The 16,264-nt window shown below is 36.8% G+C and overlaps 1 protein-coding gene and 1 long non-coding RNA gene across 2 annotated transcripts in view; one reads left to right on the top strand and one right to left on the bottom strand.

Annotated features, from left to right (window-relative positions):
- The window catches only part of LOC139979371 (uncharacterized), an 89,183-nt gene that overhangs the window by 26,675 nt on the left and 46,244 nt on the right, over positions 1 to 16,264 (bottom strand). The window contains exons 3-4 of the mRNA XM_071990098.1: positions 3,098 to 3,190; positions 2,390 to 2,506 (exon numbers count right to left, since the gene is read on the bottom strand). Coding sequence (XP_071846199.1) covers positions 2,390 to 2,506; positions 3,098 to 3,190 — 210 coding nt within the window. The remainder of the gene's footprint in view (positions 1 to 2,389; positions 2,507 to 3,097; positions 3,191 to 16,264) is intronic.
- The window catches only part of LOC139979374 (uncharacterized), a 42,824-nt gene that overhangs the window by 13,315 nt on the left and 13,245 nt on the right, over positions 1 to 16,264 (top strand). The window lies entirely within an intron of this gene.

The following is a 16,264-nucleotide window of genomic DNA, read 5'->3' as shown; positions in this document are numbered from 1 at the left end:
TACAACCTCCTTTCCATTTTCACAAACTATTAAATGCCTTACAAACTTCTTCATTTTTTTGTTGTTTTTTTGTTGTTGAGAATGACCAAAGAATTCTGTTTTTCTGCTTGATTACATAAATGACTTGTTTTCTCTTGGTTAATGTCTCAATAATAGTCAATATTAAACAGTACTGAGCTGTTGCGTGCTCTGATATAAGCTGTTTACGATGATAGGTAACGTATCAACGTTAAAATATTTGACCTAACGGGTTTATGTATTTCTGGAGGGAATATTGTCGGTGGGGAAGTTGTATGAGTTCATCATCTACATATACAGACAGATTTTGATCACATCACAAATAAATGGAGAGGTATGTGTCAGGTTTTAATGACTTCCTATCTTGCTTTCTTTTCCTGTTTAATTTAGCGCATATCCGCCATATAATACGCCACATTACAATAGATATAGATTCGATCAAACGAAATATGGTTTTAATCGAATTACTTACGTTAAGTATTCACATTCAACTCTTCGTCTCGATACGGGGATATGGGGGGGGGGGCAGGGAATTGTTGTCGATGTTTGGTAAGATATGCCAAGTGGTTAGACTAATTCATTCTTTTGTATACAAGAAGATTGTGGTAGCAGGTATACCCCCTACCACAATCTGGCGACCACAATCTGATGGCACCTTTATCGTTATAAGCTTAAGAAACAAAACTTCATTTTTATGTAATAAACAAAACATTGTTCTTGGGGGCTAACGTATGAGAACAAAAAATAGTGGCTTAAATGCTTAAGTAATTTAATCTACAAGCTTGATTTAGGATGACATTGGACATTAAATGGGGGAAATGACGTCATCGTCAAATTAGCCTTAAAGGAGCATTCCCGAGCTCGAGATATTAGCATGAATATCTATGAAACCGGAATAGCTGTAGGAACGACAGAAACGAAAATCGCTTAATATTTTTCGTTATTTCTTGACCAGCCTCTAACATATCATGAATATAGGTCCGTCTAAAGTCAACCTTTGGCCGAATCGCTTAATTACTTGCTAATGTATGGAAAAGTTCGTAGTTTTGAACAATAGTTTTGTACGATATTCGTGCCCTACGTTAAACTGCATGCAAACTAAAACGACCACACACGTTAACATATCGCTTGCTTTTAAAAACATTTATTGATGATGGCATCTTCACGCTACCGTAGGTTATCAAACAAGTTAAACAACACTTCACCGGAAGTCTGACAATTTCAACGGAACCAGACGTGTTGAGAACATTGTCCAAATCTTACCATTAAATAAATTCAACGATCCGATAAGCGCTAATGTCAGAACAATCAGATATGAATATATATCTCTTATGTTTTTAACTGTCTCGTTTTGAGACCAATACAAAAAATGGCGCGCAATGAACGATTCATCCGATTCATGTTACATTATCGAAACCCAACCCGATGATTATTGGGTAACGATTTCTTTCAACAACGGTGTTCCATAACAGTTTCGTTGCCAAGACCGAACAGCCGACTTGATTACATGATATTGCTCAGATGCGGCGACTAGAACAATCCCGTCTTTTGTGAATGCCCCAGCCTATGTGGCAGGTTGATTGATGACAAGTCAAAGGTCATTGATTATAATCCTATTATTTTTTTACATTTCTAAAATACCTCTTAACGATGTATCTTTGACAAGACTTTAATGTGCAAAGTTACAGCCTGTGTGGTACCTATATATAACAGGATATAACATACAACACATACGGGTTCTGGGATTTTGCTGTCTCGGGTTTCGTTTATTTTGTGACAGGATCAAAAAAGATTTCATAACAGATGGATGGATGTGTGGGTCAAATATTCACAAAGGTAAAAAAACAATATACATGTGTGGGATATTTCTTCATCTCATCATCGATTTTCATTTTATGTTTCTTTATTTTCTTCTTATAAGCCTATATTTCGCTTCTTTATTTCTTCATCTCTCAATTTCTGGTGGCGCGAAATTGATCTTGTATGAAGGCCGCAGTGAAATTATTACACAATCCGCGTGCCACAAAACCTAATGATATAGCCACTCCCGTGTAACGGGAATAGCATCGTACACTACATGGTTATATACTCTATACATGCGCACTGTCCATCCCTTATGTTGGGATTGGAACATCCCACCAACAGTAGGACCTGGACCTCTGCTATACCAACTCCTCAGATATATGAAGACTTCATCATAAGGATTTGGGGAGCCTTATTGATATGGTTTTGAAAACCGTTCGCGAGCCGCAGAAATTTCCCACGAGGGCAACGGGGCCACAGTTTGTACACTGGCACTTATGCTCTAAATCGAACGATGTGAGGAAAATCCCATTTTGGTGTTCACTAACTCAAGTCATTGAACACTTACTTTGGCATCGATGGTTGTCAGGCATAAGTGCGTAACCAGTCTCACAGTAGCACCGATAGCTACCCGGTTGGTTCATACAGCGATGTTGACAAGGCCGCACTGCGCATTCGTTAAAATCTGTGAAAAGTAGGAATCGAATATCAATGTAGCCGGCCGATGACTGATCTACAAACCGACCAGAAATCCGAAAGGATTGATAATCATAATAAACTGAAGAGAATCAACTTACGTTTTAACTTTTGAGGTAGACTATAAACATATATGAAAAATACTTCCTCGAAGCAGGCAACAAATAAACAGACATTTTACATCTTGTTACCATGGAAATCCGGCTAATAACAAAACATTGAAGGTGCGATTCGGATAGCAGAAAATACAAACACACCCGTTGATCATCAATAATATGTCGCACATTAGTCGCACATTGTAAACATTGCGGTCTAAACCCGAATATGAAATGTTCAATATTGCATGTATAGCGTTCCTGGACGCGTCTATCATACACGATAAAACAAGTTTTTTTTTTTTGTAATACAAAATTAGCCATTTTGAAAGCAGGTTGGCTGGTTATTCATCTCAAACGTTTATACACTTGTCAAATAACCAGCAATTAAAGCAACGGGACGTACTTTTACATACTCGGGTTGACTAGATTTTAAAGTCAATCAATGGGTTAGTAACATACAATATACACTAATGTTTACTGACCCTTCTCGCAAGTTGAACCCATCCATCCTTCAAAACATTCACATCTATCCGGTGCTACGCACTCTCCATTCACGCACTCTTTTTCGCAACTAGCTGTAAGAGGGGGAAAAAACAAAACATAAAATAGAAAATACATAAGTTCATATAATAAATAAACACATACATAGGCCTATATATTGCAAAATGTGTACAACTATGTTGTTCATGTGTTTCCAGACAAGCCTGTACCCGTGGCGACTTAGTTGCTAAACGTAACGTTCGTTTGTTCATTCTTTGCAAAAAAACATTAATGGCTGTGGAAAAAGAAGTAGCTCGTCATAACAATGTCATGGAAGGGAATCTATCAAAACATCTGTTTATGTGTGTTTTTAAAGAAATGCGGCTTTAAGAAAGGAACACCTTATACATGATGATAGACTACATGGCATGGAGAAATATAGACTGTATATATATTTATATATATATGTATATATATATATATATATATATATATATATATATATATATATATATACATATATATACATATATATATACATACATATATATACATATATATATATATACATATATATATATTTATATATATATATATACATATATATATATATATATATATATATATATATATATATATATATATATATATATATATATATATATATATATATATATATATATATATATATATATATAGGCTATATTATGTGTAAACGTAATAATATTGAACTTAAACAGCCGCCAAGGTGTGCATTGTTGTGCCCATCAGTTTTAGGAACTACTTGACAAAAGTTGCCAAGAAGAGGCGTGCAATACGTAAAAAGAAGTCAAGGTAAATAGAGAATTTGTTGAAGGGGGGAGGGGGGGACTTGCTTTGTTTACATAATACTGGATTCGAGTTATACTTCCATCAATCTCTCTGAGACTTCTTTCGAACAATTGAAGAAAAATAATAAAATATTCCGAAAGCTTGTTTTCGAAACTAAGAGGCAGTTCAACCCGATTCGTTGGCCTCAGTTTTATTTGAGGTAATGTAGGGACCAAGAGGGTAATACACCTTTGTAGTAAAACCCAAATTCTATTCAAGCCATACTTTTCTTTTATATTTTTTATTAAAGACAAGAAAAGGACTTATAAAGTCATGACTGTGAGTGTGGAATTTCAAATGTTTTTCTGCAGAACAATGAACTGAAAAGTGGAGGTGTTATTGATATTTTCAATCTTGCATTATATGAATTTGCAACAAAGGGAAGGAAAAAACACGGGGAAAAAATTATAAACGATATTCAATCCATCAAGAAATATTTTTTGCCTCCCGGGCATTTTTTCTACACAAAACTCAAATGTTTCGATCATAATTCAGGTTACTAGGCCGTACCCGGAAAGTGTCGTCTGTTTTCTTTGCGAGGAAAAATACAACGATTGAATTGAACATTGTGTTGCTTGGCTAGACGACTTTACATGTGATATGTAACGTTCAACGTTTTGGTACTGAGGTTATTCTTATACTGATAAACATGGGGGGGGGGGGGGTATAGAGGGATTAATTTTTAAATGTGACCAGCATATTTGTTCCCAACTTTATTGTGCTAAGAATGGCACACACAAAAAAGAGGAGAGAAATTTTCAGAGCATGATAAAAAACAACGAAGAAGTCATGCAGAAGATGACCCTCCTTCCATATCCTCCCCCCCCGGAAACACCCCCATACCGCAGACACCACGATGATGTAGAAATTAATTTCACCCCGGCTGAGTCTATTGTAAACAATACTATCGTATACGTCAGCCAGGACGATGTCTTATACTTTGTACTTGTATATAACGCTTGCTTCTCTGTTAACCCGGTTATTTGAAGCATTGAGCTATAATCTGTTTATAGCTCCATGTTTGAAGTAACGAGCTACAGGTTCCAGTCTTCATAGGGTTTAATAGGTCAGTGTTAATTGCTCCTTTTGTTCCTATAATTACATCCTTTATACAAACACACTCAATGGTCATGACCAACAAAACATCATTTTTAAAACTTTTTAATTACATATATAGATGATATGTTGCAAGTTCAATTATGCACAAATGTATAAATGTTGTCTGTCTAACTGTCTGTTTGTATGTCGGTTTCTGAATGGGTATGTATAAGTAATAACCCATCACTGCCTAACGCATGCGTTTCAACCGGATCACAAGTATGTCAAGGACGAACTTCATTCCTGCCAATCCTTGCATGCAATTTTAACAATGATATTTGGTTATACCTGTGAGGGAACATGACTTTGGAACGCCGTTATTAAGGAAAGTTTTCGTTGGCCCAGTTCACCGGATTTCCTGCTAGCATGATATGTCTTATGTATTGCTCATTTGTACGATCTTGACTAATGTAGTATGGACGATCACATCGACGCATGTTTGTTTTCTTTGTGGTATGTTTCCCTCCGTTAATTAGATTATATAACCTCGTATCCATGGCAACGACCGTGATGTATACCACTCTCGGGGAAACAAGAATTATTCCACTTACGGCATGCAATCTTAAACTTTAAACTAACAGTTAATAGTAAAACCACATGGATCCGCTCCTACAACCCCCTCCATATTTGATGGGATTTCAACAGGAGTTGAATCCAACTGAGGGCAAGTTGGGACATTTGCTTGTGCCAACAGTTATTAGTTCATAAAAAACAACGCTGCTGAAACTAGTGTGATTATTATTGTAGATTTTGGTTCGAAACAAGTTAGAATAGAGCAGTAAATTGAAAAGCTCACTTTTCGTTGTTTATAGAGGTATTGGTCTTACTCCTAATCTAGCGTTCAAATTTGCTTAAACAGAGCGCCACTGTTTTTATTTTTCTCACAGCCTGCTATTATTCACAAGTAATTATTAATGACATTCACTACTTCGGTCACTTTCCATTTCTTCCACAAAGAAGAAAACTTGACCCCAATTACAAAACAGTTGTAGACCTGCTCAGAGCAACTTATTTTAAGTTTTGATTCATGTGAGCTATACCACAGGGACAGACTTGTCAATAATGAGACCCTTATTCGTATCATTGTAAGATTGACGACTGTATAGTGGAAACATTTGAAAGAAACGACTGTCCAGGGAGTCTGTGATATACATTAATTACCATAACAACTTGACATAGTCTCCAGAGAATAAACCCAAGTATGGAACAAATTCGATTTGCGTGGACCCTAGGTCAGAATTGTAGCGCTGGTATAATAAATAACGGTGTAGCTTTAAACACATGCAAGCATAATGTGATCATACCATTTGTGGTTTAAACTAGCTGGTATCGAGAAACAAATGTTTTGACATGCAGGGGAGCCTTATCTCGTACTACGCAGATGTTGGTTGGTCGCAGCCTTATCGCAAGTTAAGTTTGATTGTGTTAGAAATCAGTAACGTACGGTACTACCTAGCTAGGCCTACCTAAATATATATCTTCCCTGCAGTACATGTAGCTACAACAGAAGAAAACACAGTCTGAAGGTATTCGCTAAATAAAAAAATATATAAATATATAAATATATATATATATATATATATATATATATATATATATATATATATATATATATATATAAATATATATATATGTATATGTATATATATATATATATATATATATATATATATATATATATATATATATATATATAATATATATATATATATATATATATATATATATATATATATATATATATATATATATATATATATATATATAAACATATTTATAAATAGTATAGGCCCCGGGTATGCTAGCTGTGTTGCGAATTACGTACACTGCATTAAGTTTCCCTTAATTGTTAACTTTACGCCTTCTACAGTGCCCGTGGGCTACACAGAAGAAGCACAACAGCAACAAACACCTGCTACATAAAAGTAAGATAACCCATCCTCGCGGCAAAAAAAGTTCCGCTATCATAAAAAAATCCATTTAAATCATAACATACGATTCCATTATTGGTTAGTACGTGAAGTTATTTCTTCAATATCCGTACTCAATTGCGAGCATTGACTTCCCTATAATATGACCCAAAAAAGAAAAAATTCTACTCGACCAACTATAGCGTCACAATAGGAGTTATAAGTCATAGGAAAGATAGTCAGTCATACTGAGTACGTGAGGAGGCAATACCATGCGTGCCCAGACGGAATTATATCTTTAATCTCGTTATCAAACTACCATCCTCTTTGGGGGTGACGGTCATTGATTAATGGCCCAAATGATAATTGGATAAGTTTATACTCCATTTCACAGTCATCATACAGTCCGACCTACTTTGAACCTACAAATTGTTATATTAAAACTGTCAAATTTCAAAACATTTTGGTTAAACCAACAAACTCCCTGGCTAAATACAGCATAGGATAATCCAAGACCAAGGACCCGATAGCTTGATAAGTTGTATTTCATTCTTAAAGTTACTGAAACTTAGCAGAGCTGTTCGGTAAGGGAGTGGGCGGGGGGTATTTTGCTTCCCCATCACATTACCAATTAGTAGGGACACGCTTCACGACAGTGCTATACAACATGGTCTCCACAGCATCACGACGGTAGATAGATGTGATGCTATAACTTCACTTTCCCTATACATAACTTAATTTTGTCCTTCTCTATTTGCCCCTGAAATGTGATATCATCGGAATTTTCACTGAGCCCCGTATGTCCGATGAAAAAGTTTCACAGTGAAATTCAAGTTTATTATTATCTTCTGTGATTTAAGTGACTTGTACATTATGAAGAGAAACAAAACAAATAACATCTTCAACTGATTTACCATGATGCCATCATTCTGCAAACTGCTGTTGCCAGATGACAAATTTACAGTATAGTATTAACGACTTAATATCTTAGTCATTGGATATGCTATCAGAACATTATTTTCACCAATATACTAGTGCAGAAACCCTATTGTATGTTTATGTTGAGTCCATTCTACTGGGCAACGACCGAGTTTGTGAGGGCAATGTGATTATTATACAATTACCAAGCAATAGCAAACGGTAAATGCATCGTCTTAAACGACTATCAAGGTATGAAAGGGACTCTTTATCCGGCATAACATCGCAAACGGATGTTAAGTGTACAGAATTGAACTTGAAAATCTATTTGGAAGACTTGAAGACACGCTGAAGTGTTAAAGAAACGTAATTCCAGGCAAACATATATGTGGCAAAGTAGTTTAGATGGAACGTTCCAGAACCAACTGAGACAAAAAACAAAACAAAAAACACTTATGCCGACAAGTTCATGTGACCTGACCATGAACTAGCAAATTCACCCACATCCCTTGCCGTGACATAGGCAGGTTGTATATAAGGGTCGTCGGATGAGCATGTCAGAAATGTTGTCTATCAGTGATGAGACCCTGATCGAACAGAGGCTGAGGGAGGTGATGACGGAAAAGGGGGTAAAGACCATCATCCTTGACCGCTAATCCCTGCTCCACCTCCACCCCACCCCCACCCCCATGCAGTCACTGACACATCGCTGCATTTTGGTTAATAGCGAAATAAGAAATGTTAAAGTATAGACCACATAAAAACGATGATTAAATTCCATGCACGCATTTCTGTTACCCCTTTCATAGCCCCTTTAGGTCGTCGGGAGGGAAGGAACTAGGCATTAGTCTGAAGTGACACATAGTAGTATATAGTTTGCGCCGCTCCCGTTGTCGCACGCCCATCGCGTTCCAGTTACTGACTGTATAGCGTTCCACACAAATTGACACAATTCATTCTTCAACAAATAAATCACTCTTTTAATACTTTCTTAAATTCAATTCATTGACAGTGGTTAATATCATTGTCAGAAACTTTTGCAACAAAGAAATCATGCGGTCTGAGGTCCCTCTCATGAAACAGCCCGGCGGGTCACAGTGCAGGGTAAAGGTATACGGCATCATTTGATACACGTAAAGCAGCTATAAAAGCAGCAATATATGTCATAAGGTTGAAATGTTTGACCGATGAAAAGAAAGTAAGTATGACATAATGCCGAAGCAAGCAGAACATTCACCCCATGCATAGTTATTTTGTGTTGAATTTTGGTTGAGTTTCAACTTTACTGTTCCATGCTAATGGCAATCATATTTAAGAACGCAGTTATAACTGAATGACTTTTGACTTTTAATATAATGAAATAACCATATTTTCACGTCAAATAATGAATTAAAAGGGCAAACCTTATGCAATGTTTCCAATATTGTTATTTTACATGTTCGTGTCACTATGTCAAATAAAAAAAGAAGAGAGTTATATCTAGTACAATTCTAATTATAGTATTTATAGTACGGAAATGTTTGGTATAGGCATATATTAATAGCACATGTTACAATTGCTACAAGTGGTATAGCGATTCAGACGCAGATGGTGTAATGTTTACATGATAGGACGAAAACTTTGCCGGCTTTTTGGTTTGTCAACATCATTTGGTAAACATTAATTAGCAAACAAACAATAATTAATGACAGTGAACAACATGGCCCGGTACAGTAATATAGACATAGGGCCTCAATCATGGTTTTGGGATTTGGTGAGTAGTTTTTGCTTTGATCATTATTTGGTACCTCTATAGATGCCCCAGTATATGGCACTCTCGGGATAACTGGACTGACCGCCTTAATACTATTTTTGGTTGTCAGATCAGAGGAGGCCAATCGGGATATTAAAAATGTTTAACGAATGGGCACTGCGTTAACAAAGTTAACATATTGCACGACGACAACAAATCCGCGATTTGTGGATTAACACGTTATGCCCCGCAAAGTATAAGCACGTACTTTCGATATCCTGCAACCCTCTTCCACAACAGAGGTCATTGAATATTCGTTACATATGACAAAAGACAAACCCAGAACAGGTGAACAATGGTTATTTGAACCCTAACATGTTAACAAACACGGATACATTTTTTATACATGTAAAGAAGGTCGTTTTCTGTTTTATTCAGCGCTCCAGATATCTACGGTCTTTTAACTTCTAAGCAATATAATTCTCAAGATTCAGCCATTTATATCAAGAGGTTCCTACCGAAAGAAGAGGTTCCTACCGAAAAAAGAGGTTCCTACCGAATGGTCCCCCCTATGGTTGCATTGTCTCGTCATCAAAATACTGAAAGATTCTTGATAATTTCCTGGCGCCAATTGTATGTAAAGCAGACGACACTTTACCTTTGATCCGTATTGACCTTGTACTTCTCTGTCAATGACATCTTTAATTACTTGTGGAAATTCGATTCGTCTTTAGCTAATGTGTATGACCTCAAATTCTGTAGTTCGCGAGGTGTCTCTACAATTGATTAATTTAACTTTCATAAAAGAGTATTTTGGTTTGCCTAGCGAATATGCATGAACGATTTCTGATCTAATGTAAAGGGCAATCTCAGCTTTCTTTTTGAAGATGTTTTTTTTCTTCTTATAGAAAACGAACTTTTGTGTCTGACCATGGAGGTAAAAACAGATGGTCTGACCCATCAGAGCTCAGAAATATTGTAGAAACACTGCGCGTTCCCGACCACACTTTATTAAAAATGTTGTTTTTCCCCACTTCTTCCGCAAAAGTCTCTGTCATAGAGTTCAATACCAAAATATGTTCTTTTTATGAATAAACTCGTAGCATGATTCGCAAATCTATGTGAACTCCCGGTTCTTTATTTACGGTATGACATCAGGAAAGCTCGTAAATTCACTAAGCAATGGCCTTGTAAATACCAATCAAATATTGGTTACGTACTATAACATGTGGTCAGTTGGCAAGAAATCAAACCCACAAATTCGCTTACTATAGTCTACGTTATAGTGTATGCCATCATTACAGAATGAACATCTGCAAATCGTCGTTTTTGAAATCTTTGGCATCTCCCTGAGGAATCGGTTCTCGTGGGCTAGACCTAGTTCCATGTTCATAATCCCACCCCTCCACCCCTTCAAGAAATTTCTCCTTTAAAATCATTGTATATACCATGATATAGGCTAATAGTTGAAATACCACCACCGTTTTATGTACTAACAGTGTTCCGTGTTAATGATGGCAACCATATAGGCCGCAGCAAAAAAAAGGAGCCTTCCCTTTGCCCCTCTCCATTATCCTCACATCTGGCTCTTCTTCTAGAAAATAAATACGGTCATATGTGGCTGCTGTATCGACCCACTAGCCCCCCCCCCCACCCACCACCCCCGCGCTTTGTGAGTGCTTTTGCCAAACGAACCTACTTCTTCTCTCTTCATATGTAACTTTTACTTCTCTGTGTTGTGGACATTTGCAGACACTGGACGAGATATTCCAGTGGACAGCTGCTGTCTCTCAGCGTATAACAGGAGATCGTTAAAAAGAGTTCTGGAATTCGCAGAGCGAGTGGGGGCTGTACAAAGTCTAGACCATGCAAGGAGTTGCTCGCATACGTCGTCACAATCCTATGTAAACGTCATCACCAATAGCAATTAATAAAAGAACATTGGAGATCTTTAAAAGTCTTCATATTTGTAGAGGTTCACCTTGGGTCAGGACAAATTATCTTTGTCCTCTGACCTAATAGCTTTAGAGAAGGTAGAGTTGTGAGTTCGATTTTCAGTGTGCACACTCTTGAACACTGCAAACGACATGTTATCGCGGCACAGCCGAATGACAGATTGATTTCGGTGTGTTGCATATATGTACCTATCAGCCTACACATTTTATAAACCTGCACAAGCCAAAAAAGAAAAGGAATAAAAGGGCTTTTTTTTTGTCTTAGCGCTCAGGGATTTTGCCATACGTCCTTTCAGGACTTCACTTAACATTTCATGAAGCCATTGATTTACAGTGTAATCTTAGTAATAAAGGAATATACTTGTAGTAGTTATTATATCACACATGTGGTCCACACATGATTTGAAAATGTAAAGTTTTCCTTTAAATACACCGGTGCTCATATACACTATAGAGCTATATACGCCGGAATGCGCTGGTCACGTGATCTGCAGTAACCCAATTTAATTAATCAAACTTCTATCTATTGTGTTGTAGTTTAAGTATAGGAATGTATTTGCAGATTTATATCATATAAAATGTTGTCAGAAACATGGTTCAATGCTTCATTGGAAGAGTGCAAACTATGCGTAGCAACTGCAAAATCGCTAGATAGCTTACATCGCTGTAAAAGTTGTTGAAATATGGTTAACTGGCAGTGTGGACGCAAGCTGAGTTTACAGGATTTGTTATTGTGATATTTGTAGTCTGCTTTAAGGTAAACTTACGTCAGTTACAAATCGCAGAAATTAATGTGTAACACCTATTAACGGTAATTAGCTTGTCGGCCCAGGTCGCATATAATGTGAAGGGTTAAACTAATGTTTCATGGCGCCCCCACTTAATCACTTTTCCTCGAACATGACAGTGGGCATTCGTCCAGGCGGGGTCATTCGTCCGGGCAGGTAACGGGAAACTGCGCTTTCCACAACGGAAAATATTAGGCTAAAAATATCATTTAAGGTAGAAATACCAACCATCACTAGGGAGTGAATACATTGAAGCGATTGACAAAACTTTATATGTGTTTTCCTCTATACATCTATATGATAAGTTATGTAGTAATCAAACGTACAAGCAGGCCGCAAATGTAACACTGGATTGCTGTATGAATAAAACCAAACGTGTAATAGGCTTCGATAACAAAATGGCTGCCATGTTTACTTTAAGCTGATTATGTTCCCTCACTATAGACTGGACAACGTTAAGTTGCAGTTAGTTCTCAAGCACCAAAGTTTCTCGACCCTCCGAAACTTTTGGTGGGTATAATTTCGCAAAATTTGCCGTTAGAAGGACAAACTCCTTCTTCTGGTCTTCTAATGACTTTACCCACCAAATATTCCGTGAGCAAGTTACACCAAACCATGTGTGGTATATATTAAGCCCAAGGCTTAAAGTGTTGGGCTTTTGGTAAAGCTTGGGTGGGGTTGGGGTTGGGGGGGGGGTGAGGGGACGTAACGAGCTATCCGCCACTACTTTTTTCAGTAATTTGCGCGGCGAGGAATAGGAGAGACGTTGGGAGGAATCAGAGGTTCAGAGGCAATCATTTGCTTTAAGATAATATTTATAGAAAACTTCAATTTTCTTTAACTCTAATTTCAGAACACAAAGAATCTGTTATTGTTCCATGGTAATAAAGTTAATGGATTCTTTTTAACATGAGAGCTCGTTTAAATAAATGTATACGTTGAGTTAAAACAATCCTGAACCTGGCTATTTACATTACGTCATCCGAAAACTTCCGCAAAAGTCATTACGTTATTTTGCGCATATACATTTCACTTGGGTGTATTTGTTCTAAAAAGGGGGGGGGGGGGGGGTGTACGGCTTCTGAAACTATATTACAAAGTATAAACAACATATGAATTAAAGTCAACCTTAATCCAAGAGCTATTACCTGAGTTAACTAAAACATGTTATGATCATGAATTTTGGAAGATGAATTTCCTTTTAGTCAATATATGATCCACTCTTAATACACAAGAGCAAGAATTCACTCTTCGAAAGTGTTCATAATATTCACTTTTATATGAGTGTTACAGTCATTTCCTCTGAGTGAATTCTACCAACAAAGTTAGTTCATAATATAACGTGGGAACACGAGTCGTTTTGGAACAATACACAACTTTGACGTGAGGTCACTCTGTCATATGAGCGGACGTCCCTCCCCATAATAGGGATCATCCGGGACACTCTCAAAGAGTGAACACTCACTCTTTGGAATAGAGGTAAAAATTACAACGGATGTTTTATACAATTTCCATAAACTTTGTAGAATATGCCTACATAAAGACGACGTCATTTGCATCAAACACGATGGAAATTTTGGAGTCTTATGAATTAGCTGTATAATTATATAACAGCAAAAAGCAAAGATTATTTATCTCACTTTTACTAATCTTGTCTGCGGTCTAAACGCTTAATCTGTGAAGGAATCGATATGATCATTATAGGTGACAATTATACAGAGTCGGAACACGTCTCGGAAGTAACCGAAGTGATGATTTTACTACAAAACCAGTATTGAATGTTGATTGTTATGGTATACCATAACAATACTAAAGTACGTAGGCAATAAATGTGATTATTTGACTCGGGCAGGAAAAAGAAGAGGACAAAAAAACTTGAGTAAGTCGACAATTGCTGGAAGTATATATGGTTGTCTGTCTCCTGTTATTAATCAAGTATTAAATGTGTCCCCGTTGCTATGTGCAATAAAGTGCGTAGTTCAAAGTCGTTACACTTCTTTGAAGTTCAGCGACTTGTTCACAAAGGCTATACTCTATAGTTACTTCGACAAATTAGTTGAATTCGTGTTTGATAGATAACAAATTCTTATATTCTATATACATTTATACTTTTCTAATACGATCAAAACTAGTTATCGTTAAAACTGTGAATATCCCACATATACTTGCTAAATGACAGGGAAAATTGTTTATTTCCAAAACGCAGGACGACCTATGTAGCAGACCATTAATTATAAGAGGTCTGCCTCGCTGTAGTATTCCATGAACAAACCCGTGTGCTTTATTTAGAAATCTTCATATATGAGGGAAGCAAATTTCACTTTTTGAGTTTTGCCCTTTCACAAGAACTTTTATAGGAATACTTTTCATGACATTGCATCACAATTCCTTTCTAGTGTAAATCACGAATAAATATCGTCAGTTCTATTATCGTCTCAGCCTGGGTTGGCCAGGGTTTTACCTATAGGTGAACGTGTCCACTAACTCATATACTTAATTGTATAAATCAAACAGAATTGTGTTATATAAGTAAATTTACGACAGATAACTTGACTTGAGAACCTGTTGACTCTAGAACGGAATTCGAGCTAGTGGTCTCACGAAGCCGTGACCTCCGAGCGCAGGTCACTGGTTAGAATCCCGGTAAAGTAAAAACAGTAGCCAGAAATAGTTCTTCCACTCCACAATTATGTTACTTAAAGATATATATATATTTGAGTTAGCTTAGGAGGGGGTGGGGTGGGGGGCGGGATACAATTTGGTGTGTAAAACCGATCGAATACCGTGTTTAAGACAAACAGACTAACATGAAATTATGTTCAAATTAAGTCTTTGCTGCATTTAGTTACGACATTGCTTTTGTATTTATATTTCCGAAGTTCACAGTTTCAAACTGCAAATAGGTTCTTGATTTTGGACGAATGTTGCAAGTCAGCGACATGCTGCACATGTCCCATGCTTCCAATGCTTTTCATGCTTCCCATGCTGCACATGTCCCATGCTTCTCTGAGATAATTGAACACGAGTGGTCATCAACCCCTTATGACATATAATTACGTGTGGCTTCTGTGAGATCTGTAACGTGGCAGGTGCCAGGTGGTATGAAGAGGGTCTTAAGTACAAAGTGTCATTCACTTGGTACAGTGTACAGTGAATCTACTCAAATACGGAAACAAACGGTCATTAATGTTTCCTACCAAATGTCATACTTATAATACTTCGCTGGAAAGAGATGATAATCAAATGTCGCCCCCAATCCTTAACACTCAATTTTACTGCCACTCTCAAAGTCAAGTTAACTAACTGAGACATTGTCTAAGATATCATTTTGACAGATACAGAACCCACAGGAAAGCAGTAGCAATATTCGAACTAAAATTGCTAGCATTGTTTTAACTTAGGGTGCTAAATTTTGAGGCCAATATTGAAGACCTTTAGACGTTTTAGACTTTAAGAACTTTTAAACAACATGTGCCAAAACGTGAACTTTAATCCCCTTCAAAATAATTCGACATTCAGTATATATGCTTGCCTCATCATGGACTTTTTCCAATCGTCATGAAGGATACGGAAATGTGATGATGTAAATATGAAACACATAAACGATATAGATTAAGATTATCACAAAGATCTACATTTAATACCAAGACTGTTCAACCCATTAACACACTCTGAAAAACTGCTTGTTTTATTCATTAAGATATCAAAGGGGATATTCAGTTTGTCTTGTAATCGTTTCTTTAAACATTAGAGCACTCTAGACGTATCCTGAACATGTCTACCAAGCGTGAGAAAAATATCTTATAAATCCTGACGTTGGTGTGAATGAGGAAAAAATGAGGAAATGGTCGAGTTGTACGTAAATATACATTAAAGATAATTCATGGTCACAAATACT

This window comes from Apostichopus japonicus, chromosome 14, assembly GCF_037975245.1.
Source record: "Apostichopus japonicus isolate 1M-3 chromosome 14, ASM3797524v1, whole genome shotgun sequence".
Taxonomy (NCBI): Eukaryota; Metazoa; Echinodermata; class Holothuroidea; order Aspidochirotida; family Stichopodidae; genus Apostichopus; species Apostichopus japonicus.
This window is presented reverse-complemented; position numbering and strand designations above follow the sequence as displayed.